The following is a 27282-nucleotide window of genomic DNA, read 5'->3' as shown; positions in this document are numbered from 1 at the left end:
AGGTGCACACAAGTGTGAAAATCAAATTGAATGCGATTTGTTTCATGCGGCACTGCACGTGGGGATATTTAGTCGAACATTGATCAGCATCCATGGCTACACTTGGGGATATACTAGCACAGAACCAGGAGAATGAGTTTTTAATACTGGATTTCAGTGGAGACTTGGAAAATTAGATTGGATTTCTCCATCATAAACTCAGTTCAAAATACTTGCAATAGGTGTGACTCAAATGTCAACGTATCTGGCTGTGCCTGTCTCTAAAGGATTGGTCATGATGAAATACCAGAACCTCTGAGGATTTCTAGGTTATTTTTCATCCTCACTCTATAACTTTGTATATGATATGTAGTCCCAGTAACTTCTGGTTAGCATGAGAGCAATAAACAGTGCATTAATTCATCTGACATGAACAATTGTATTTTTTTTTTAATATAAAACACTTACTCCACTTGCTGGGTGCCATGATTTCCCCCAGCCTCAGAACTAAGGGTTCCAGCTCCTTGACCATAGCCATAGCCCTTGGGTCCATACTTCCTGCCATAGCAAGCCTTGCAGTAGATTTCAGCTTCATGTGCAGCAACTGTGGTGCTGTCTAGGGCTTTTCTACAATCCACTGAAAAGGAAAAAGACGGGGAGGGGGAAGAGAAAGAAATAGCAATTACTGCTGGTTAGGAAGATATTGTGGGGTGGTTCTGGTCTAGAACTGGCACAAGGATCATTGTGGGATGTTGTAATTTCTGACATCAAGTTATTCATTGTCTTAATGTGCACTTCAATGCAGCAAGGATATTACCTCAAATAACAATGGTTAACCTCAACCCATTTATATATTTACAACAATTCTGAAAAAAAAATACTGCAGGTGTTCGGCTCACTCTGGTAATTGGTTTGATTTTCATGGATTGGGACACATGAATTGCATTCCAAGTTATCAACTGGTGTACACACTCCGGTTTTACAGCTCGATTTCAACCATCCAGTATGGCAACAAGCGGAGCTAAAACACCAAAGTGACGGCAGAGAGTGCATTGAACTGGTCATGTAGTTGACCATTCATCCCCTCAAACACACCTGGTACAGGAGAATAAGGTACTCAAGTGCAGTTTAGGTTTCCCCTCTATTCCTTCCTTTCCATTGGTTGTGAAGCACTCCGGAGAATGTGAAAGGCACGATTATATAAATACAACTTACTTTCTTTTCTTAACTTTGTCTTTCTCTCCTCTCCAGAAGGCAGTAATTTATTCACTGGTACAGTTTCATACCTCTGGCATGTGATATTCTGAATGTGCAAGCCTAAACAGCAAGTGCTTGCAGGTAATTGAGTTCTGACCAATCATAGCCAAGTCCAGTACTGTGCTCATCTGGCATGCATACATGTCCACTTTTCAGCAATGGTTGTCATCAGGCAAAATCTTAGCCCAGAGGACATTGAAGCCCATTTACTCTTCTCATTGTTGCACAATCAGAAAATCATCTAACAACACAGATCAGGTATTAAGCTTGTGACCTTTCTGGTTGGTATAATCCTGGAGCTAAGGCCAGATACAGTTTAGAAAAGGTTTGCAATGGGTATGTGGTAGATATGGACCATTCTTAGGCCTGCTGCATCTCTAGAAAAACCTTGTGTAAAGGAGCATCACAATTTCAATTATATAGCCATTTTTCACAAGTTGGCTCCCAAATATCTTATCAAGGAACACAAAGAAATAGTTAAATACTTGTGTTTTCATTCAGGTTATCATTTAACTAGTGTCCTTTGTGTAAAGGTTTCTTCCCTGCCCCTCACCCCAAATGTTATCTCAGTAAATTTATTTATTGATGGATCTGTTCCTAATAAAAGCAGAGATCGCTATAGCAGTTCAAATTTGGATTTACGAAAGTGGCAGATGAGGAGAGTGCATATTGGAGCGATTTTCTTTCGGGAGTTATGGGCAAAAACATTTGTATCCTCCATAAAGCTGGATAGCACGTACGCTGGTGAAAAATAGGATTTAGCTTTCGGATTGTTCCAACCCGGCCAGCCCAAGCAACACAAGGGTGTCCTTTAATGAATGTTAACTGGCAGTTATGCAGTCAGAGTGGTAGCAAAAATACAAAATAATTGAAAATGCTGCTAGTCAGTAAAGAATTTCTATTTTTGGCTGACTGGTGGGGAAAATCTCAAGTCTCCAATTGATGTGCAAACAATGGACAGCCATCAGTCACCTCAAACATGATAGACGCTGCCACCTTCTCCATAGGTGGAAGATTAAAGCATCCCCATCCTAATCAGACCCTGGAGCCCTCAGAGGAATTTTGCAGGCAGCCTAAAAGATATCCACACTATTACACCGGTAGCTTTGGTTTGATATCTAACTTAGATATTGACGTTTGATTTGATACTACCATACGCAAGAACCAGTTGATGTTTAGGAGCAACAATGGATCTGGAATCTCTGGAAAGCAACAAGCTGATCACACAAAGGGAATCTTTGGAGGGGCGGGGAGGGGGCAGGAGAAGGTGGTGACCTGCTGCCAAGTATCAGTTGTCAGGCTAGTTTTCTTTCCCTAGAAAGCTCATTGGGGGAATCTGATAAACGAAGCGTGCTTACTGCAAAGAAAGCAGGTTTTGTGGAAACTTCTGCTGTTGCACTGTATCTCCTCGGCATGGTAGACAGTCTTCTCACAGGCAGCACACTTGACTCCACCACCCCACTGCGGCATCTCCTCAGAAAACAATGAAGCCAAAATCCAGAAAACAAACTGGAATTCACAAATAATCACAAAGCATTAACACAAGTTATTTTTCACTATCGTTCACACCTGTATAGAAATGATAAAGAGATTATCAATTTCAGGAGAGGGCAGCTTTCTAAAAGTTAAAATCACTGGAAGAAATTGGAGTAGAAGTTCCACTGGAATTACCGCCGTAACTTCGGCTGAAACAACAACAACTTGCATTTATATAGCACCTTTAACATCGTAAAACATCCGAAGACGCTTCACAGGAGCGTTATCAAATACAATTTGACACCGAGCCACATAAGGAGATACAAGGGCAGCTTTGTCAAAGAGATAGATTTTAAAGGAGCGTCTTAAGGAGAGAGAGGGGGAGAGAGATGAACGAGGTTTAGAGAGGGAATTCCAGAGCTTATGGTCTTGGCAGCTGAAGGCACGGCAGTCAATGGTGGAGTGGTAAAAATTGGGGATGCACAAGAGGCCAGAATCTGAGGAGCAGAGATCTCCAAGGCTTGTAAGGCTGGAGGAGACTATAGAGATAGGGAGAGGCGAGGCCATGGAGAGATTCGAAAACAAGGATGAGAATTTTTAAATTAAGGTGTATCCAGACTGGGAGTCAACATAGGTCAGCGAGTTAGCATGCAGGTACAGCAAATAATTGGGAAGGCAAATAGAATGCTGGCTTTTAGTGCAAGGAGATGCGTACATTTTTGTTCTCATTTAAAAAAGGAGGGATATACTTGCATTGGAGACAGTTCAGAAAAGGTTCACGAAGTAGATTCCTGAGACAATGGGGTTGTCATATGAAGAAAGGTTGAGTCTATACTCATTGGAGTTTAGAAAAATGAGAGGTGATGTATAAGATTCTGAGGGGACTTAACAGGGTAGATGCAAAGAGGATGTTTCCCCTCACAGGGGAATCTAGAACTAGGGGGCATAGTTTCAGCATAAGGGGTCACCCATTTAAAATGAGAAAGAATTTCCTCTGAGGGTCGCAAATCTTTGGAATTCTCTGCCCCAGAGAGCTGCGGAGGCTGGGTCATTGAATATATTTAAAAAGGTGAAGACAGACAGATTTTTGAACGATAAGGGAGTCAAGGATTATGGGGAGAGGACAGGGAAGTGGAGTTGAGGCCAAGATCAGATCAGCCATGATCTTATTGAATGGCTGAGCAGGCTCGAGGGGCCAGATGGCCTACTCCTGCTCCTATTTGTTATGTTCTTACACCTAAAAAAGGGACAAGGGCAGCAGGCGCATGGGAACACCACCACCTCCACATTCCCCTCCCAAGTTACACACCATCCTGACTTGGAAATATTTTGCCGTTCCTTCATAGTCACTGGGTCAAAATCCTGGAACTTCCTCCCTAACAGCACCGTGGGAGTACCTTCACCACACGGACTGCAGCCGTTGAAGGCAGCAGCTCACTGCCACCTTCTCAAGGGCAATTAATGATGGGCAATCAATGCTGGCCTTGCCAGCGACACCCACAACCTAGAACGAAAGTAAAAAATGGGACAGTGCAAGTTTGGATACGGGCAGCAGAGTTTTGGATGAGTTCAAGTTTATGGAGGGTGGAAGATGGGAGGCCAGCCAAGAGAGCATTAGAATAGTCAAGTCTAGAGGTAACAAAGGCATGGATGAGGGTTTCGGTAGCAGGTGAGTTGAGGCTGGGGCAGAGTTGGCCGATGTTAGAGGTGGAAGCAGGTGCTCCTGGTGGTGATGTAATGGATATGGTCGGAAGCTCAGCTCAGTGTCAAATACAACTCAGAAGAAATGGCATAAATGGCCGCTTATGATATTTTTACCGATTGTCTACTGATGTTAAAGCGTACGATCGGGAAAAACCCCACGACCTTTCCAGACATTAAAAATTTTAAATATGCATTTATATATTTTTTTAAATTTTAAGCCTCTTATTCAGAGAATGGCACAAACCATCGCTAACAGATGCGAATTAGACAGGTGCTGGAGAGGGGGGATGGGGAAAGTGTAATATTAAACAATAGGGGAAACAAGATGATGATTAGGATTAGGTGGCTCATGTGGAGATAAACACTAAGCACCAACTTGATGAGTGGAATGGCCTGTAACATTCAATGGAAGGGGCAGAGTGTGGTCATTTTAAACAATAGCTGTAGGTGGTAGTTTAAAAGGATGCCCAATGAGAAAATGATGATAATTTTGCACGGCAGTCTTAACAATTGTTCTTGTAAAATTCTGCCCAACATTTAGTTTTCACTAATAAATCCAATAGGGAATTCAGGAGAAACATCTTTACCCAAAGAAACTAAAAAATAGGAGCTCCACCATTCAATATCATGGCTGATCTTCTCCCTCAACTCCACTTCCCCACCCGATCCCCATATCCCTTGATTCCCTTAGTGCGGAAAAAAAAGTCCATCGATCTCAGCCTTGAATATACTCAACAACTGAGCTTCCACAGCCCTCTGGGGTAGAGAATTCCAAAGATTCACCACCCTGAGTGAAGAAATTTCTCTTCATCTCAGTCCTAAATGGCCGACCCCTTATTCTAGACTCCCCAGCCAGAGAAAACATCCTTCCTGCAACTACCTTGTCAAGCCCTGTAAGAATTTTGTATGTTTCAAAATAGAGTGGTTGGAATGTGAAATTTGCTGCCCCAAGGAGTAGCTAAGGCAAATAGCATAGATGGATTTAAGGGAAAACTGGATAAGCACACGAGGGAGAAAGGAATAGAATGTTATGCTGATAGGGTTAGAAGAGGGGTGGGAGGAGGTTCTTGTGGAGCATAAACACCGGCATGGACCAGTTGAACCGAATGGCCTGCTTACTGTGCTGCACATTCGATTTAATTCCATATCTAAACAAAAAGAAATTGTGACCCTTTAAAATTTTTTTTTTTAAAGTGTGTTACGTCAAAGCTTATTGAAAGGTTGACCAAAATGCAGCTGTAATAGATATTTGCATTTGTCTTGTGTTAGATGAGGTCCTTACTACTAGAGGGATCAAGGGGTATGGCGAGAAAGCAGGAATGGGGTACTGAAGTTGAATGTTCAGCCATGAACTCATTGAATGGCGGTGCAAGCTAGAAGGGCTGAATGGCCTACTCCTGCACCTATTTTCTATGTTTCTATGTTTCACCAGAATGTCACACCCTGTTACAGATGTAAATCAAGATTTATTTGTAAATAAAACAAAAAAAAGAGAAGGGAAGCCATTTATTTCGGCTGCTTTTCCTAATCTTTGGGAGGAGCCAGTGATGTATGAGTAGCTACCAATATACAAATAATCCATTACCCCAATCAGTGTGTCAATTTACCGTAATCAGAATTTGTGGCTTTAAAGAACAGGCCAGATTACATGCAGTTCCATTTTAGCAGCAGAATAATACATGGCACAATTTTCTTGTCCTCAAAGCACGATATTTGCTGACTTGCTGTGAGCACTGCCATGGCAGATCCATTAGTTAAAAAAAAAATTCCGCATAGTGAGACCAACCAATTGCAATTTGATCGCCGCCTGTGCTCTCCAAATAATATGCAATTGCTACTGGGATTAAAATCCAGTAATGCGTTTTGTGTCATGCAAAACAGCATGGTAATAAATGTTTAGGCCTCTCGTCTACAAATAGAATTTATTTGAATTAGCTTGTAACAGATGTTGCTTCAAAAACACTTCAGAATATTAACAGCGAATCCCAGTGCAAACCTCCCGTGGCCACTTTTCATGTAGTTCAGTTCCACAAGCAATTTCTTCAAGAAATTGAGTTTTTAAAAATGTTACATACTGCCACAATTTAAAAGCCAGTGTTACGGATCTCTTCTCCCATACTCTTGTTCTCTATTTCTCCATCTGCTGGTCCTTGAATGCCACAAAATGTCAATTTGTGGGGCAGATATTGTACCATAATCGATCAGCTCGCTATTATCCTCGGACCCAGTGTGTTTTACTCTTCACGACAGCTCAAGTTTGTTTCCCATTATAGTCTGTTATTGGAATTCTCCCAGTTGCTCGGCATAACTGTGCCATTATTAAACGATACAGGACAAATGACATCATTTGTTCAAGAGGGCTATAGATTAGTTCGTACTTCCAGAAATAAACCGATGGCTATTTTATTTTACAACCTGCCTGGGATGCCTCTCCATTAATACATGATCAGTCAGCAACGCTGTCCAGGAAGACTTCATAAACTATCTTTACAGATATGTAAAAATCTTTCCATTTAAAAATAAATTAATCCAATTTAAGTAAACCCTTTCTCGAAATATAAAAAAGGTTACTGATAAATAATGAAGGTTTTCATCAAACAGCATGTTGTTCGATACAATAACTTGCATTTATATAGCACCTTTAATGTGGTGAAATGTCCAATGGCGCTGCAGGATATTAGTCTTTTTTTTTTTAAAAAGAAGAGAATTTCTTTAAATCCTGCATTAATTTTTTCCCCCAAATACACAGCGAGTGGTTAGGATCCGGAATGCACTGCCTGAAGGGGTGGGGGAGGCAGACTCAATCATGGCTTTCAAAAAGGGAAAGGGACCTGAAGGAACAAAAAATTGTCGGGCTATAGGGAAAGGGCAGAGGAGTGGGACTAGCTGAAGTGCTCTTGGAGCCAGCATGGGCTCGATGGGCCGAATAGCCTCCCTCTGGGCTGTAACTGTTTTATGAAATATACACTGTTGCTGTACATTGAGCCACTAAAAACAACTATTTTGATTAGAGAAGCGCTAGCAGTTCAAATGAAATCTAAAAATTCTCTTTTTTTGATGGCAGTCCCAATCAGTAATGCTGTTGTCCTTCTATCTGAAGTTATTCATAGTCAAGTCATTTTTTAATATGTAATTACATAGACTGCCCTATAAGCACGGCTTTCAGATTTGGACAAAATGTTTTATTGGTCCTTTTTATTTTATCCACAAAAATATAGAATACATGTTCCAATAAACTACTAGCAAACCCATTCCATAATCTACCCGATTTAAACAAATTTAGTGCAGAACAGAAAATAAGAGGGTTACAACAAAAATATTTATACAAGTCAAACATCTTGACCGTGATTGTAGTTGATCAATTATCATCAAATGATGGGGAGGGGGATTGTCTGATCAGGAGAGATTGAGTAGACTAGGCCTACATTGCCAAGAGTTTAGAAGAATGAGAGGTGATCTCATTGGAAGATATAAAATTCTTACAGGGGTTAACAGGGTCGATGGGGGGGGGGGGGTTGTTCCTCTGACTGGAGTCCAGAACCAGGGTTCACAGTCTCAGAATAAGGGATTGGCCATTTAGGACCGAGATGAGGAGACATTTCTTCACTCAGAGGGTGGTGAATCTTTGGAATTCTCTACCCCCGAGGGCTGTGGAGACCCAGTCATTGAGTATATTCAAGACAGAGATCGATCAATTTTCAGACTCAGGGAATCAAGGGCTAGAGGGATAATGAGGAAAGGTGCAGTTGAACATAACATAAGAAATCATGGAATTATCTTCAATCACTTTGTCCTATCTCTTTCATAAGAACATAATAGGAGTAGGAGTAGGCCATTTGGCCCCTTGAGCCTGCTCCGCCATTCAATAAGATCATGGCTGATCTGATCATGGACTCAGCTCCACTTCCCTGCCCGCTCCCCATAACCCTTTACTCCCTTGCTCAGAAATCTGAATATATTTAAGGTGGAGATAGACAATGACCCAGCCTCCACAGCTCTCAGGGGCAGAGAATTTCAAAGATTTACAACCTTCAGAAGAAATTCCTCCTCGTCTCAATTTTAAATGGGCGGCCCCTTATTCAGAGACTACATCCCCTAGTTTTAGTTTCCCCTATGAGTGGAAATATCCTCTCTGCATCCACCTTGTCGAGCCCCCTCATTACCTTATATATTTCAATAAGATCATCCCTCATTCTTCTGAACTCCAATGTGTATAGGCCCAACCTATCTTCATAAGTCAATCCCTTCATCTCCAGAAACAACCTAATGAACCTTCTCTGAACAGCCTCCAATGCAAGTATAACCTTCCTTAAATACAGAGACCAAAACTGTATGCAGTACTCCAGGTGTGGCCTTACCAATACCCTGTACTAGTTGTAGTAGGACTTCTCTGCTTTTATACTCTATTCCCCCCCCGCCCATTGCAATAAAGGCCAACATTCCATTTGCCTTCCTGATTACTTGCTGTACCTGCATATCTATGTTTCATGCACAAGGACCCCCAGGTCCCTCTGTACTGTAGCACTTTGCAATTTTTCTCCATTTAAATTATAATTTGCTTTTCTATTTTTTCTGCCCAGTGGATAATCTCATATTTTCCCACATTATACTCCATCTACCAAATTTTTGCCCACTCACTTAGCCTGTCTATATCCGTTGCAGATTTTGTGCCCTCCTCACAATTTGCTTTCCCACCCATCTTTGTATCAGCAAACTTGGCTACATTACACTCGGTCCCTTCATCCAAGTCATTAATATAGATTGTAAATAATTGAGGCCCCAGCACCGATCCCTGCGGCACCAGAGTCATGTTTGCCAACCGGAAAATGACCCATTTATCCCGACTCTCTATTTTCTGTTAGTTAGCCAATCCTCTATCCATGCTAATATATAACCCCCAATGCCATGAGCTTTTATCTTGTGCAGTAACCTCATATGTGACACCTTATTGAATGCCTTCTGGAAAATCCAAATATACCACATCCACTGGCCACCCTGCTCATTACATCCTCAAAGAACGTCAACAAATTTGTCAAACAGGATTTCCCTTTCATAAAACCATGCTGACTCTGCTTGACTGAATCATGCTTTTCCAAATGTCTCGCTACTGCTTCCTTAATAATGGACTCCAGCATTTTCCCAATGACAGATGTTAGGCTAACTGGTCTATAGTTTCCTGCTTTTTGTCTGCCTCCTTTAAAATCGGGGTGTTGCATTTGAGGTAGAAGATTAGCCACGATCTTATTGAACGGAGGAGTAGGCCCCAATGGGCTACTCCTGCTTCTATTTCTCATGCGCTTATAATCTTGACATTTGTACTGTAGGTTTTATTGAATTGTAAAACCTTTAGGAACCTGCAGGGAGCGTTTATTTTCACTGCCTGATGCCAGCTGCTGCTCTATTTCAGCAAGACAAGAATGGATATCTCTCAGTGAGTGGTGATAAGATACCATTGATTGCAGGCTGGACAGATTAGTTCTGTCATCATCACTGATTCTGGTGCAGTAGTAGTCAAGGAAAAAGGGGGATGTCTGAAATACCTTGATAAGGATCCAGGAATAGCTGGAGCAGAAGCCTCAGTGCTAATGATGTTTTTCCTAAATGCACTCTGCCTCAGAAGGCCTCTGCCATAGCTGATGCTGATTAGGCTACCACATTACAAAATATATGAGTCACTGATTCCATAATGTGAGATTGTGCTGTAAACATTTTGTTTAGTTAATGAGCACTGACTTGCCATTAGTATCTTTTCCCCTGCAGTTTGTCATAGTCCATCTGATTTATACTGCTTTCATTTTTAAATCAGCTTAATTTGAAATTACTGCACACAGTGTAAAAGCTAATTTAAGGTTCAATTGAAACAGGTTCCCCCAGCATGAAGCCATCATTACATCTATTCAGTAGGTGTAGACTCAAAATATCAAATCCAATTTCATTATCGCAGCTTCTGTGAAAATTCTGAATCATCTTTAGTTATAATTTAATTTATGACACGCATCCCAATTATTTTTCCGTGTTTTATTCATAAATGCCCATGCAGGGGAGGGGAATACAAATGTTCACAGACCAATGGTACAACGTCTCAAAAAAAATAACTCGTGTTTGTTCTGGAATTGTCTAACACCATGGAAATGTTTCTCACATACCTGGTAAACATTAATGCACAGAAAGTGCACACTACCTTCCAGAGCCACTTTATGCAGCAGGCCAGAATTCAGAGTACTGGGGACAAGCAAGAAATAAAAAGATGCGCGCTTTGAATTTGTAGTATAATGTAAGGAAATGTGAGGTTATTCACTTTGGCAGGAAGAATAGAAATACAGAATATTTTTTAAATGTTGAAAAACTTCTCAATGTTGATGTTCAGAGGAATTTGGGTGCAAGAAACACAAAGCTAACATGTAGGTACAGCAAGCAATAAAGGAAGGCAAATAGCATGCTGTCCTTTATTGCAAGGGGGTTGGAGTATAAGAGTAAGGAAGTCTTGCTACAATTGTAGAGGTGAGATCACACCTGGAGTACTGTGCACAGTTTTGGTCTCCTTCTCCAAGGAAGGGTATACTTGCCTCGGAGGTGGTGCAACAGAGGTTCACTAGATTGATTCCTGGGATGAGAGGGCTGTCTTTTGATGAGAGATGGTGTAGAATGGGCCTATACTCTGGAGTTTAGAAGAATGAGAGATAATCTCATTGAAACATACAAGATTCTGAAGGGGATGGACAGGGTAGATGCTGAGAGGTTGTTTCCCCTCCCTGGAGTGTCTGGAACTAGGGGTCACAATCTCAGAATAAGGAGTCGGCCATTTAAGACAGAGATGAGGAAGAATTTCTTCACTCTCAGGTCTGTGAATTTTTGGAATTCTCTGTCCCAGAGGGCTGTGGATGCCGAGTCTCTGAAAATATTCAAGGCTGAGATAGATAGATTTTTGGAGTCTGGGGGAATCAAAGAATATGGCGATCAGGCAGGAAAGTGGAGTTGAGGTTGATCACTTATGATCTTATTGAATGGCAGAGCAGGCTTGAGGGGCCATATGGCCTGCTCCTGCTTTTTATGTGCTTATGTTCGTAATTTGCAATTGTACCTTTCCCAAATTTATCATGTGGATTTTTCCTCTTATGGAGGAAACTCCAGACAGGACAGCAGGGCAAAGAAACCATAATGCTACAGAGAGTCCAGCCATTGCTGGAATAAAACAGTTGCCCATGCCATCCAATGCCACCTGCGATGGTTCATGTTCATTGCTTGCCATCTTCAGATGAACCACATGTGATGGTCTCCACTCCAATTGTCCTTCAGTCCTGTTTACATAAATCCTTACCTTTTGATAGTCATAGCCTGTCTATGACAAGTGTTTTGAGCTCCAGAATTATTCAGATCTTTGTTGATTGTAGTGACGTCCTTTTGAATAGGAAGTAACCAGTGCTATTCACAATGTTCTAAATATGGTCTTGCCAATGAGGCGCACATTGGTACCAACGACATAGGTAAAAAAAGGGATGAGGTCCTACGAAACAAATTTAAGGAGCTAGGAGCTAAATTAAAAAGTAGGACCTCAAAAGTAGTAATCTCGGGATTGCTACCAGTGCCACGTGCTAGTCAGAGTAGGAATCACAGGATAGCGCCGATGAATACGTGGCTTGAGCAGTGGTGCAGCAGGGAGGGATTCAAATTCCTGGGGCATTGGAACCGGTTCTGGGGGAGGTGGGACCAGTGCAAACCGGACGGTCTGCACCTGGGCACGACCAGAACCAATGTCCGAGGGGGAGTGTTTGCTAGTGCTGTTGGGGAGGAGTTAAACTAATATGGCAGGGGGATGAGAACCAATGCAGGGAGACAGAGAGAAACAAAAAGAAGACAAAAGCAAAAGACAGAAAGGAGATGAGGAAAAGTGGAGGGCAGAGAAACCCAAGGCAAAGAACAAAAAGGGCCACTGTACAGCAAAATTCTAAAAGGACAAAGGGTGTTAAAAAAACAAGCCTGAAGGCTTTGTGTCTTAATGCAAAGAGTATCCGTAATAAGATGGATGAATTAACTGTGCAAATAGACGTTAACAAATATGATGTGATTGGGATTACGGAGACGTGGCTCCAGGATGATCAGGGCTGGGAACTCAACATCCAGGGGTATTCAACATTCAGGAAGGATAGAATAAAAGGAAAAGGAGGTGGGGTAGCATTGCTGGTTAAGGAGGAGATTAACGCAATAGTTAGGAAGAACATTAGCTTGGATGATGTGGAATCTATATGGGTAGAGCTGCAGAACACCAAAGGGCAAAAATCGTTAGTGGGAGTTGTGTACAGACCTCCAAACAGTAGTAGTAATGTTGGGGAGGGCATCAAACAGGAAATTAGGGGTGCATGCAATAAAGGTGCAGCAGTTATAATGGGTGACTTTAATATGCACATAGATTGGGCTAACCAAACTGGAAGCAATACAGTGGAGGAGGATTTCCTGGAGTGTATAAGGGATGGTTTTCTAGACCAATATGTCGAGGAACCAACTAGGGGGTAGGCCATCTTAGACTGGGTGTTGTGTAATGAGAGAGGATTAATTAGCAATCTCGTTGTGCGAGGCCCCTTGGGGAAGAGTGACCATAATATGGTGGAATTCTGCATTAGGATGGAGAATGAAACAGTTAATTCAGAGACCATGGTCCAGAACTTAAAGAAGGGTAACTTTGAAGGTATGAGGCATGAATTGGCTAAGATAGATTGGCAAATGATACTTAAGGGGTTGACTGTGGATGGGCAATGGCAGACATTTAGAGACCGCATGGATGAACTACAACAATTGTACATTCCTGTCTGGCGTAAAAATAAAAAAGGGAAGGTGGCTCAACCGTAGCTATCAAGGGAAATCAGGGATAGTATTAAAGCCAAGGAAGTGGCATACAAATTGGCCAGAAATAGCAGCGAACCCGGGGACTGGGAGAAATTTAGAACTCAGCAGAGGAGGACAAAGGGTTTGATTAGGGCAGGGAAAATGGAGTACGAGAGGAAGCTTGCAGGGAACATGAAGACGGATTGCAAAAGTTTCGATAGATATGTAAAGAGAAAAAGGTTAGTAAAGACAAACGTAGGTACCCTGCAGTCAGAATCAGGGGAAGTCATAACGGGGAACAAAGAAATGGCAAACCAATTGAACAAGTACTTTGGTTCGGTATTCACTAAGGAGGACACAAACAATCTTCCGGATATAAAAGGGGTCAGAGGGTCTAGTAAGAAGGAGGAACTGAGGGAAATCCTTATTAGTCGGGAAATTGTGTTGGGGAAATTGATGGGATTGAATGCCGATAAATCCCCAGGGCCTGATGGACTGCATCCCAGAGTACTTAAGGAGGTGGCCTTGGAAATAGTGGATGCATTGACAGTCATTTTCCAACATTCCATTGACTCTGGATCAATTCCTATAGAGTGGAGGGTAGCCAATGTAACCCCACTTTTTAAAAAAGGAGGGAGAGAGAAAACAGGGAATTATAGACCGGTCAGCCTGACATCGGTAGTGGGTAAAATGATGGAATCAATTATTAAGGATGTCATAGCAGCGCATTTGGAAAGAGGTGACATGATAGGTCCAAGTCAGCATGGATTTGTGAAAGGGAAATCATGCTTGACAAAACTTCTGGAATTTTTTGAGGATGTTTCCAGTAGAGTGGACAAGGGAGAACCAGTTGATGTGGTATATTTGGACTTTCAGAAGGCTTTCGACAAGGTCCCACACAAGAGATTAATGTGCAAAGTCAAAGCACATGGGATTGGGGGTAGTGTGCTGACATGGATTGAGAACTGGTTGTCAGACAGGAAGCAAAGAGTAGGAGTAAATGGGGACTTTTCAGAATGGCAGGCAGTGACTAGTGGGGTACCGCAAGGTTCTGTGCTGGGGCCCCAGCTGTTTACATTGTACATTAATGATTTAGACGAGGGGATTAAATGTAGCATCTCCAAATTTGCGGATGACACTAAGTTGGGTGGCAGTGTGAGCTGCGAGGAGGATGCTATGAGGCTGCAAAGCGAATTGGATAGATTAGGTGAGTGGGCAAATGCATGGCAGATGAAGTATAATGTGGATAAATGTGAGGTTATCCACTTTGGTGGTAAAAACAGAGAGGCAGACTATTATCTGAATGGTGACAGATTTGGAAAAGGGGAGGTGCAACGAGACCTGGGTGTCATGGTACATCAGTCATTGAAGGTTGGCATGCAGGTACAGCAGGCGGTTAAGAAAGCAAATAGCATGTTGGCCTTCATAGCAAGGGGATTTGAGTACAGGGGCAGGGAGGTGTTGCTACAGTTGTACAGGGCCTTGGTGAGGCCACACCTGGAGTATTGTGTACAGTTTTGGTCTCCTAACCTGAGGAAGGACATTCTTGCTATTGAGGGAGTGCAGCGAAGGTTCACCAGACTGATTCCCGGGATGGCGGGACTGACCTATCAAGAAAGACTGGATCAACTGGGCTTGTATTCACTGGAGTTCAGAAGAATGAGAGGGGACCTCATAGAAACGTTTAAAATTCTGATGGGTTCAGACAGGTTAGATGCAGGAAGAATGTTCCCAATGTTGGGGAAGTCCAGAACCAGGGGTCACAGTCTAAGGATAAGGAGTAAGCCATTTAGGACCGAGATGAGGAGAAACTTCTTCACCCAGAGAGTGGTGAACCTGTGGAATTCTCTACCACAGTAAGTTGTTGAGGCCAATTCACTAACTATATTCAAAAAGGAGTTCGATGAAGTCCTTACTACTAGGGGGATCAAAGGGTATGGCGAGAAAGCAGGAATGGGGTACTGAAGTTGCATGTTCAGCCATGAACTCATTGAATGGCGGTGCAGGCTAGAAGGGCCGAATGGCCTACTCCTGCACCTATTTTCTATGTTTCTATGTTTCTTTGTAAATATTGGTACTGTGCCACACTTTAGGAAGAATGTCAATCCCTTGGAGAGGGTGCAGAAGAGATTTATTAGAATGGTACCAGGGATGAGGGACTTCAGTTTATGTGGAGAAACTGGAGAAGCTGGGGAGATTCAATAGAGGTGTTCAAAATTATGAGGGCTTTTGATAATGTAGATGAGCGGAAACTGTTTCCACTGGCAAAAGAACCAGGAAGGAGAGGAGGAGAATTTCTTCTACACAGTTGTTGTGATCTGGAATGCACTGCTTGAAAAGGTGGTGGCAACAGATTCAATAGTAACTTTCAAAAAGAGAATTGGATATATGCTGTACTTGGAAAAAAAAAATGCAGGGCTATGGGGAAAGAGCAGAGAGAGTGGGACTAATTGGATGGTACTTTCAAACGATCCGGCACAGGTATGGTGGGCTGAAAGAATCTTGCAGCACAGCAGGAGGTCAATGAATGAGGCTAAACATTTTATGAAATTGTGAAACTGATACTTTTGACCACTTTTTCTAAGGTCGGTGCCACCTCATTTTATTAGAACCAAGAACATTAGAAACAAAAGAATTAGCCCATCTCTGCTGTTCATTATAACCCAGCTCTCTACATGATGTAGACAATCTTTGACCTTCCATTCATAATTCAAATCTCTATTGAAATTACAACAACTCACATTTAAATAGCACTTTTATTGCCCCAAGGCACTTCAGGTTAGATGTATTGAAAAACAGTGAGTGAACCAGGAAGGGAGGGGCAACGAAAAGCCATGGTCAAAGATATGAGATTTTCCAAAGATTTTTAAAAAAAAAGTAGAATAGGAAGGTGGAGCGATTGAGAAGTTTGGGGAAAGAACTCTGGAGGATAGCGTCGAGGCAGCTAAAGGCTCTGCCACCAATGGCGGGATAAAGGAAGTGGGGCAAAACTCAGTGGAATTGAGGGCCTGGACGAGAAGTGGACTGAAGTGTCAGCTTAGATTATCGGCTCAAGTCTCTCGATTAGGACTTGAACCCACGTCCTTTTGACTCAGGCGAGAATGCCACTCAGCCAAGGCTGACACCAATGAACTTAAACTACCATTCCACGTGGGATTGGAAGCTGGACTGCCATTCTAAATCGGTTTTACTTTAAAAATTGTTATTTTTCAGTGACCTCCCAGATATTTATCAAAGCTTGTAGCAGATTAAAGTTGTGTACAAGATCAGATTAAAGTTGTGTACAAGATCTGATGATGGTTTTACGTGCAACAGTCTTTTGTTTAAGTGTGGAAAAAATGTGCCGGCTGTTATCAGGTTGTAAATTTTAGATAAAAGGTGAAAGACATCAATACGCATATACATAATATATGCTTTTGCCAATGAAGTACTTTACATGTAGTCACTGTTGCAATGTAGAAAATGCAGCAGCCAATTTGCACACCCTAACCCAAACCCACAGGAGAAGGTTCATGAGGTTGATTCTGGAAATGAGGGGATTAACTTAAGATAGGTTGAGTAGGTTCGGCCTATACACACTGGGATTTCAGAAGAATGAGAGGTGATCGTATCGAAACCTACAAGATAATGAGGGGGCTCGACAAGGTGGATGCAGAGGGGATATTTCCACATCGGGGAAAGAGTCTCAGAATAAGGGGCCGCCCATTTAAAATGGAGATGAGGAGGAATTTCTTCTCTGAGTTGTAAATCAATGGAATTCTCTGCCCCAGAGAGCTGTGGAGCCTGGGTCATTGAATATATTTAAGGCAGAGATCGACAGATTTTTGAGCAATAAGGGAATAAAGGGTTATGGGGAGCAGGCAGGGAAGTGGAGCTGAGTCCATGATCGGATCAGCCATGATCTTATTAAATGGCGGAGCAGGCTCGAGGGGCCAGGTGACCTACTCCAGCTCCTATTTCTTATGATTTCTTACAAACAGCAATGTGATTATGACATAGTGATGTTGGTTAAGGAATGAATATTAGCCAGGACACCTGGGAGAACTCCCTTGCTCTCCTTGGAAGAGTGCAATTGGATCTTTTGCATCCACCCGAGGGGGCAGATGGGGCCTCAGTTTCATCCGAAATACGATATTTCCGAGAGTGCAGCACTCCCTAAGTGTCAGTCTCGATTGGAGTGTCAGTCGAGATTGTGTGCTCCAGTCCCCGGAGTGGGACTTGAACCCAAAACCTTCTGACTTAGGAGGCGAGAGTGCTACCACCTGAGCCAAGGCGGAGATCAGGAAGTCCATAGCTTTCAGCGGTCACAAGTTTGGTTAGGGCGGTGTAGTGGTGTCACAGCGGTGCTTGTCTGAAGCAGTGTTCCCTGCAAGGTGTGTGGCTTTGCTCCAGGGAACCTGTGCAAGCTGGCATTTCGATGTAAAAAAAAATGCGCAGTATTGGTATTTTGAAGGGGCCGCCTAGGGCAAAAGTAAGTTTACAGGGAACGTAGGTCTGAAGCTGTTGCTACAATGGTCCGCATTTTGCAGTCAATGGCAAACGAACAGTGCCAGCCATTCATTATATTTACACTTTCCCCACAGACTGTGGACTTTTGCACTGGAACTTGTGGTTATGTTTTCCAGCAAATTCAGTCGAGTGTCCCTATCAGCTGCTAGAATAACCATCTCCCTTCTTCGGCTTGTAAACATCATTAAGCTAATTCAGCCCGACGTGCTTTATCATGATGCAGTTATGCACAATACAATTAGTCAGCTCAGCATTTGTTTGGCCGGTGTTCTTCAATCTTTTCAAAAGAATGCAAGAGAAATCGATTCATTTTACCAGTGGTTCTCAAAACCTTTTTGGTTGAAGGACCTCTTTTCAAATCGATTAGTAATCACGGACCGCCACATCTAAATTATACTGTATCAAAATATGAAAGTGCTGCAGGTCATGTAAAGTGTGTTTTAATAATGCTTTTAAAGCAAAGTATGTATTTAAGGGCATTAGCGAGATGGGTGTGCCTGCTTCTCACACCAACCCTGGGTACTCCGCAGCAGCAGATGGCCACTATTAGCCACTTAGTGCTGGACAATTTTCAAAGGATGCTGAGGGAAGTTGAAAAGGAAATCGTAGAGGTACTGGCCATATGGGACTGGGGAATTGCATACGTTACGCCCTTGTTCAAAAAAGGGCGCAAGGATAAACCCAACTATAGGCCAGTCAGTTTAACTTTCGGTAGTGGTGAAGGTTTTATAAACGATAATCAAGGACAAAGTTAACAATCACTTGACAAATGTGGATTAATTAAGGAAAGGCAGCATGGATTTGTTAAAGGAAAATCGTTCACCAACGTGATTAAGTTTTTTGATGAGGTAACAGAGAGGGTTGATGAGGGCAATGCAGTTGATGTGATGTACATGGATTTTCAAAAGGAGTTTGGGATAGTGCCACATAATAGGTTTGCCAGAAAAGTTGAAGCCGATGGAGTAAAAGAGACAGTGGATAAAAAAATTGGCTGAGTGACAGGAAACAGTGGTGGTGAATGGTTGTTTTTCAGACTGGAAGAAAGTATAGCGGTGGTCTACATGTGTCAGTACTAGGACCATTGCTTTTCTTGATGTATATTAATGACTTGGACTTGGGTGTAAAGGGCACAATTTCAAAATTTGCAGTTGACACAAAACTTGGATGTATAGTGAACAGTGAGAAGGATAGTGATAGAGTTCAAGAAGACAGACAAGCTGGTAAAATGGGCAGACATGTGGCAGATGAAATTTAACACAGAAAAGTGCAATACATTTTGATAGAAAGAGGAGGGGCAATATAAAATTAAAGGGTACAATCCTAAAGGGGGTGCATGAACAGAGAGACCAGGGGGTATATGTGCACATAGTGTTGAAGGTGGTAGGGTAGATTGAGACAGCGGTTAAAAAAAATCATAGGGGGTCCTGAGCTTCATAAATAAAAGGTAGACAGTACAAAAGCAAGGAAGTTATGATAAACCTGTATAAAACACTGGTTCGGCCTCAATTGGAGTATTGTCCCCAATTCTGGGCACCACACTTTTAGGAAGGATGTGAAGGCGCAGGTGCAGAAAAGATTTACGAGAATGATTCCAGTAATGAGGGACTTCAGTTATCTGGATAGACTAGAGAAGTATGGGTTGTTCTCCTTAGAGCAGAGAAGGTTGAGGGGAGATTTGATAGAGGTGTTCAAAATCATGCGAGACCCAGAGTAGATAGAAACTGTTCCAATTGGCGGAAAATTTGAGAATGAGAGGTGATTGGCGAAAGAACCAAAGGCGACATGAGGAAAAACGTTTTTACGCAGTGAATAGTTAGGATCTGGTATGCACTGGATGGTGGAGGCAGACTCAATTGTGCCTTTCAAAAGGGAACGGGATAAGTACCTGAAGGAACAAAACTTGCAGGGCTATAGGGAAAGGGCGGATGAGGGGGACTAGCTGAAGTGCTCTTGCATAGAGCTGGCACAGGATCGACGGGCCGAATGGTGTTCTTCTGTGCTGTAACCATTCTATGATTCCACAGGCACTAACAGCCCTGCAGTACATCATCCAGTGGCCATTGTTGTTTGTGTGTACGTTTTTCAGGATATTTGGCCATGGGGGCATCACAGTTGAGGCTAATCCTGTGCTCATACATGTACACTTTCCAGTAAAGAGGGGGAAGAGAATCACTGGGCATCAGAAATGGGAACCTTGCCTAACTTTTAATTTTACACCATACACCTCAAACAGATAGATAAACTATAGGGTCCTGATGGATTTTTAAAAAAAAACTGTACTTCTACTGGAAGAAAATCAGAATCTCAATGATTAAAAATATTTTTAAAAGAAACAAATATGTAATTTACACAGGATAGTAAATTACAGCATTGACAATGCGAGTTATTCCCCATCATAAATCCTCTGTTTTACATTACAAAACCATGCACCATCCCCTATTTATACTGTGGCCTTCCCAAATTTAATTGAGGCACTTGAATGTCTTAAATATTCCATGGCCAAAATGATATTTCCTTTTGGCTGTGTTGCAGAAATGCCAGGTTTATACGCCTGTCGTTCTTAATTTATTCAAGGTGCAAAGGGCAAACTTCAAAATGCTGGCAGGCGCTTGAGAATGCTAGGACAGACAGACAGATCGTGTACTTCAAGTTGACATCTTTTAGCTGTATGCTATTAGTAGGAGACTTCATTTAGGACAACACAGTATTTTTCACTGATATTTCCACAAACATAAAACTGCTGCATATAAAAAAGCTATTACAGTATTGAAGAGTAATAGGAGTGAAATTCTTCTTGATGGGAACACAGAGGGATGGGATGGCTTTTTTATTATATGGTAACAAAAATCACAGGGAAGTGTAACTTTGAAATGTGCAATTTCTGTGATAGCAATTTAATTACCGGGCTGCTCGGTAGAGGGGAAAAAAATCCATTTTACTTTTATCAGCTATTTGGTATTTTTATACACAGAACTGGTCAATATTTTTACTGATTTTACAAACCAAACATTTCTATCACTCCTTTACACAGTACGTGTTTTATCCTGTTTTGTGCTTGAATTTATTTTAATAGGTTATATCTTTTCAGAATAAAGAGAGATCACAAGGTTGTAATGCAATTAAAGGGTTACGGTAACATTAACCACAAGATCAAAGCTTAAATCGATTTATCCTATGATCTAGAATAGGAGACAATTTCCTTGAATCCATATTGCCTGCTTTGTCTGTATACAGCGGAGGGTCACTTGTGTTTTCAGGCAACTTTTGTGCTCGTGCCCGTGAAGCACAAAAGTAACAATGTATTGTGATAGAGAGTATTTAGCATGATTTACTGCAAACAATTTATTGAGATTTAGTGCACCTTGTACATAGACTGTGCCAGATAATATCTTGCTAAGATCCTAATGTAACACTCCAGCCCTTCTCGATAGGAGTTATTGATTCTTGTTCGGGTGCAATTCTGTGCTTCCTTGTATATCTCACCCAGAATATAATCATAAGATTCTGAGGGGGATTGACAGGGTAGATGTGGAGAGGTTGTTTCCGCTGGCTGGAGACTAGAATTAAGGGGCATAGTCTTAGGATAAGAGATTGGTCATTTAAGACTGACATGAGGAGGAATTTCTTCACTCAGAGGGTTGTGAATCTTTGGAATTCTCTGCCCCAGAGGGCTGAGGATGCTGAATCATTGAGTATATTCAAGGCTGAGATCGATAGATTTTTGGAATTTAGGGGAAATCAAGGGATATGAAGTTTGAGCGGTAGTGTTGAGGTCGAAGATCAGTCGTGCTCTTATTGAATGGCGGAGCAGGCACGAGGCACCGTCTGGCCGACTCCTAATTCTTATGTTTTTATGATGCAATTTTACCTATGCCTAGCTATGCAATAAAAGAAAGCAGCAAGACTTGCATTTATATAGCGCCTTTAACGACCACTGGACATCTCAAAGCACTTTGCAGCCAATGAAGTACTTTGGAACTGTAGTCACTGTTGTAATGTGGGCAACTCGGCAGCCAACTCCCACAAACAGCAATGTGATAATGACCAGATAATCACTTTTTATTATATTATGTGGATTGAGGGATGAATATTGGCCAAGACACTGGGGATAACTCCCCTGCCCTTCTTCGAAGTAGTGCCACGGGGTCTTTTACATCCACCCGAGGGGGCAGACGGGGCCTCGATTTAACCTCTCATCCGAAAGACGAAACCTCTGACAGGACAGCACTCCCTCAGCAGTGTCAGCCTGATTTATGTGCTCAAGTTTCTGGAATGGGACTTGAGCCCTCAACCTTCTGACTCAGTGGCAGAGACGTGCTTACAACTCTTTTGGGGACAAAAATGAACATTAAATCAAGTGCCCCCCCGATCTGGGGGGTGGAGACGCGCTTACAACCCCATCATCATCATAGGCAGTCCCTCGGAGCCGAGGAAGACTTGCTTCCACTCTAAAAGTGAGTGCTCAGGTGACGGAGGAGTCCAATGCGGGCCCTACAGTCTCCATCACAGGAGGGGCAGACTGTGGTTGAAGGAAAGAGTGGTCGGGGAGTCTGGGTTGACACACTCTCCTTCCACTGTCTACGCTTGAAATGTAATATAATGAACTGAAAAGATGACGACAGAATTCTATATATACACAAAGGCACCCACATGGAGTGCTGCCCACGATTGGGGGTGGCATTGTTTTTTTAAATGACAGAGAGCGCGACTGGTAATAGTCAGTCATTAAATGTGAACAATACAACAGTTTGAAGAAACCCTTCCCTTTTCTGTCTGAACTGTATTTAAACAAAAGCTGAGGAGCATCTTCACTGGTACGCGTTTGCATCTTCCAGTTGAACTCAATGTGGATTGGCCCATTTAACACTGGTGGCTTATCAGAATTCAAGAAAATGCCGTAACAAAATCACAGTCTAATATCCAAAGGAAACATTTGTGTTTTTTCCTGTGCCCTCATACAGCTGTTATCATACTGAATCAGGGCGCTTACATCACTTAGTTTTATGAAACAATTCTACACAATTTAAAAAAAAAGCTTTCTCTCCTCTCCCCAAATACCCCCTAGGCTGCAACTCCACAGGCACTGGGTGACGTTTAGAACCTCACCCAAATTTCCATTACTCATGCATGAACATCGGGGTTGATTGTTGGCAAGCTATCCAACTATGGAGGGCATCACAGCACAGTCTAATTCTTGGCATCTACACACACATACTTCCCGCAGGCATTGCTATATTATGATCAAGGGTGGGAACCTTGATATTTTTCCACCTAACACAAGCCACTATGGTCTACAGCTTCCCCAACTGAATTCAACACTTCCGGTTTAAACTTGTCTCGAAATTATTGTTTGGGATATTAGCGTAGATAGCCTTAACATATTACAATTATAATCCTTTGTGCTCTATTGGCGTTAACCATTAAGTGACCCTGCGAACAGTTATTTCTAACCTTACATTGTTTACTTTTAGATAGCGACTAAAATACTGTAAATCATTTCACTGTAATGAAAATATTCGTTGAACGGTTATGTTTGACGTATTGCAGATAAGTGTTTTAGATCAAATTAGTCATAAATTGGTTCAGAAAAACTGACTTGGAAGCAAGCTGGATTTGGCTTACCTTGCACTCAATCAAATGGAGTCTCTGCAGTAATAGAATTGCTTTATGTTTGCCCCCACCAAAAGTCACAGGGACCGGTTTAAATCCTCTCAGACTGACGGGGAGGTCTCTGGGTCGGCAACTTGTGACGTGACAACAAGCTTTCAACTTAAAATAGCTCCTGACAAAACACAGGATGAATCAGTGTGTCCGAAATTAGGAATGCACACAACAGGTCGTGAAGTGCATGATATAACTGATCTACAAAAAGCAACTTCAAGCCAGAGTGTGGCAGGGGCAAACACTGACAGAACAAATTATTTTTGGAAAGTGATCATTTCCCTCGGGATTCATTGAGGGACATTATTAAATCCATTTTAAGTTTCAGAGTAACGGGCCCCACGATTTAACCATTGCTCCAGCCTGATTTGTCCGGAGAAATTGGTCCTTTCTTTGTGCAGACTCTCTGTTAAATTCTACCTGGCAGTTCAGCCCCAACCCCCACTTGACCCTGATATATTACAGGCCTGGTCTCAATCTTTGACCCATCCAATCTTTGAAGCCGGCTATAAAGTTCAAGTTATATTTAAATTGGTTTTTATTAAAGTTGAAAATTGAATTACTTGTAGGATTAAAGCTGATTTTAATTGAACTTTGTTGGGTATTTCTGAGTGCAGCTAATAAAATGTAACACACCGAAGAGATTTCCTGACGCTCCATTGATTGCCAATTGATTGATGGCTAATTGAATGCATGATTGGCAATTGATTGATGGGTAATTAATTGGTAATTGATTGTTTGATTGGCAATTGATTGCTGGGTAATCGGTAATTGATAGGTAATTGCTTGTTGAAGTAAAAGCTTTCATGGCTAACTTGGGTTGAGGGGGACTGCCTGCCTCTTTTCCACGGCTACGTTCACATCCGGGTATTCCTGGAGATGGAGCACGCGGTGTCCACAGCACGCTCAAGGCCTTCCACGATAGATGGGCACCGGAGGGACTGGAGTGCATCATTACCCTGGAAACCAAATTTTGATTTGATTTGCTTGGTTTTCTTAAACGTTTTTGGTTAGTTTGCAGGTTCTAGTAGTTGTGGCCCTTTAGCAAGGGGGCACATGGTTGAATTGTATTATTTAAAAGAGTTGAGAGCTAGAAACTGATTCAGCGGTTGTAGATTATTTGACTCTGCAAAGGTATTAGGCACTAGTTTGCAAAAGCACAGAGCTGGGAGATTCATGGCCAACTTGGTCGAGATTTGGAAAAGTGTGATAGTTGGACAGGTGCAGGTGAAGTACCTCTATTGTATATGTTTGTGTTCACACACCTACTTCCAGTTCCATTCACAGTCTTAAAGGTTCTGCTGAGCTGTTGTTGTTGTTTCCACATTCGTGGCCAGATTTATGAGAAAATAAATTGATCGAATCCACTATGACCCTACATTAACAGAGGATTGATGACTTCGACAGAACTACCAAATAGATGTTAAAGCCACTTCACCGACTCCCAGGCTGCCTGTAACTTGTGCGACCTGGATGAGTCTCCTGGTTTCAATATTTGAAGGGGCTTTTCCTCAATTTCTGGCTGCACTTCCATCTGGTGCGGAGGAGGGCAGGCAAGTCAGAGGATCTCCTTGTGGGTCTGCACCTGGGTCTGGCCGAAGTGACCATCAGCAGGTCCAGGTTCGACACAGCCCTTGGGGGTGGTCGCTCCAACTGCCCACCTCTCACCTGCGGCTTTGTCCGCACCCAGGTGGCCCTGGAGAGAGCTCGTGGTGTCTGTTGGTACACTTGAGGCCTCCCGCGACCAGTGGGCACCAGAAGGACTGGAATGCATAGTCGACACAGTAAATATAATGATTTGATTTAATTTGATGAGTTTCCTTTGTTTTTATTTACAATTAGGATGTTATTGTTTGTGCCCCTTTTTAAGAAGGGGGCATTTTTATTAACTTGATTTTGATTGGTGACATCTGTGGCATCCATTTCGGCCAATCAAACAAGAGTAGACATAACCGCCGAGCGACCCTGATGTTGCTGAGGATGGTTCATAGATGGTTCTGTGCCAGCTGTGGCTTAGTGGGTAGCACTCCACCTCTGAGTCAGAAGATTGTGGGTTCAAGTCCCACTCCAGAGACTTGAGCACAAAAAAAAAATCTAGGCTGACAGTTCAATGCTGTGCTGAGGGATGTTAAACCGAGGCCCCATGGCATTATTTCGAAGAAGTGCAGGGGAGTTTCCCCGGTGTCCTGGCCAATATTTATCCCTCAATCAACATAACAAAAAAACTGATGATCTGGTCATTATCACATTGCTGTTTGTGGGAGATTGCTCTGCGCAAATTGGCTGCGGAGTTTCCTACATTACAACAGTGACTACACTCTCAAAGTACTTCATTGGCTGTAAAGTGCTTTGAGACATCCGGCAGTTGTGGAAGGCGCTATATAAATCCAAGTCTTTTTTCTTTTATTTGGGTAGCAGCTCTGGCTCAGTGGTAGCACACTTGCCTCTGTGGCAGAAGGTCATGGGTTCAAGCCCCACTCCTGAGACTTGAGCACGTAATCTAGGCTGACATGTTTTCTTGTAATATTGAAGAGGCACTGCACAGTCAGAGGTGCCATCTTTTGGGTGAGACATTAAACGGAGCCCCCATCTGCCCTCTCAGGTGGATGTACAAGATCCTGTGGCACAACTGGAAGAGCCTGGGAATCCTGACCAACATTTATCTCTCAGCCAACACCTAAAACAGATGGTCTGGACATTTATTTCATTGCTGTTTGTGGGAGCGTGCGGTGTGCAAATTGGCTACCGCGTTTCCTACATTATCATCATCATCATAGGCAGTCTCTTGGAGGCGAGGACAACTTGCTATCACTCTAAAAGTGAGTTCTCAGATGACTGCAGAGTCCAATGTGGGACCTACAAATTGGCTGCTGCATTTCCTAGATTACCAGTGATTACACTTCAAAAGTATTTCATTGGCTGTAAAGCACTTTGGGATGCCCAGTGGTCGTGAAAGAAGATATAAATGCAAGTCTTTTTGAAAAAGTCTTAGGGGAGAAATTGCGTGCATTTGCGCTTCCCGTTAGCACCCCTGCGCTAATGGGTGCAAATGCCTTTGCGAGTAGGCGCGGCGCTGACATCGCCTCCTGCCATATAGAGAAATTAAACAAATACGTTGTGTCTTTTCACCGAAGAAGACGCATAAAACACCCTGGAAATAATGGAGAACCAAGGGTGTAGCGAGAATGAGGAACTGAAAGAAATTAGTATTAATTAAAAAAATAGTACTGGAGAAATTAATGGGACTGAAAGCCCATAGATCCCCTGGACCTGATGGCCTATATCCTAGGATTTTAAAAGAGGTGGCTATAGAGATAGTGGACGCATTGGTTGTCATCTTCCAAAATTCCATAGATTCTCGAACAGTTCCTGCAGATTGGAAGGTAGCAAACATAACCCTGCTATTTAAGAAAGGAGGGAGAGAGAAAACAGGGAACTGCAGACCAGTTGGCCTGACATCAATAGTAGGGAAAACGCTAGAATCTATTATTAGGGACATGGTCACAGGCCACTTAGAAAATAATAATAGGATTGGGCAGAGTCAACACGGATTTATGAAAGGGAAATCATGCTTGACAAATCTGTTAAGAGTTTTTTGAGGTTGTAACAAGCAGAATAGATAAGGGGTAATCAGTGTATGGGGTGTATTTGGATTTTCAGAAGGTATTCGATAAGGTGCCACACAAGAGGTTATTAAACAAAAGTAGGCATATTCATTGTATTAATAAACAAACTTTATTCTAAATTATTTGAGTGTGTTTAAGGGGCATTTGTCACTTTTTCTCTCTTTTTCCTTTTCTTTCACCTTCCTTTCTCTCTGTGGAGACATTACCTGGCCTCAGTTCTGCATCTTCCTGCACGGATAATGGCAATGTA

General features: G+C 42.4%; 1 protein-coding gene across 2 annotated transcripts in view; it reads right to left on the bottom strand.

Annotated features, from left to right (window-relative positions):
- Positions 1-23473, bottom strand: part of csrp3 (cysteine and glycine-rich protein 3 (cardiac LIM protein)) — a 41821-nt gene extending 18348 nt beyond the window's left edge. For both annotated transcript variants that reach the window (XM_070899730.1, XM_070899731.1), the window contains exons 1-3: positions 23368-23473; positions 2595-2745; positions 448-616 (exon numbers count right to left, since the gene is read on the bottom strand). In XM_070899730.1, the coding sequence (XP_070755831.1) occupies positions 448-616; positions 2595-2706 (281 nt within the window). In that variant the 5' untranslated portion in view covers positions 2707-2745; positions 23368-23473. The remainder of the gene's footprint in view (positions 1-447; positions 617-2594; positions 2746-23367) is intronic.
- Between the last annotated feature and the right edge of the window lie 3809 nt (positions 23474-27282).

Source organism: Pristiophorus japonicus, chromosome 14 (assembly GCF_044704955.1).
Source record: "Pristiophorus japonicus isolate sPriJap1 chromosome 14, sPriJap1.hap1, whole genome shotgun sequence".
Lineage (NCBI taxonomy): Eukaryota > Metazoa > Chordata > Chondrichthyes > Pristiophoridae > Pristiophorus > Pristiophorus japonicus.
Note: the sequence above shows the minus strand (reverse complement) of the source record. Positions and strands in the feature narration are given on the sequence as shown.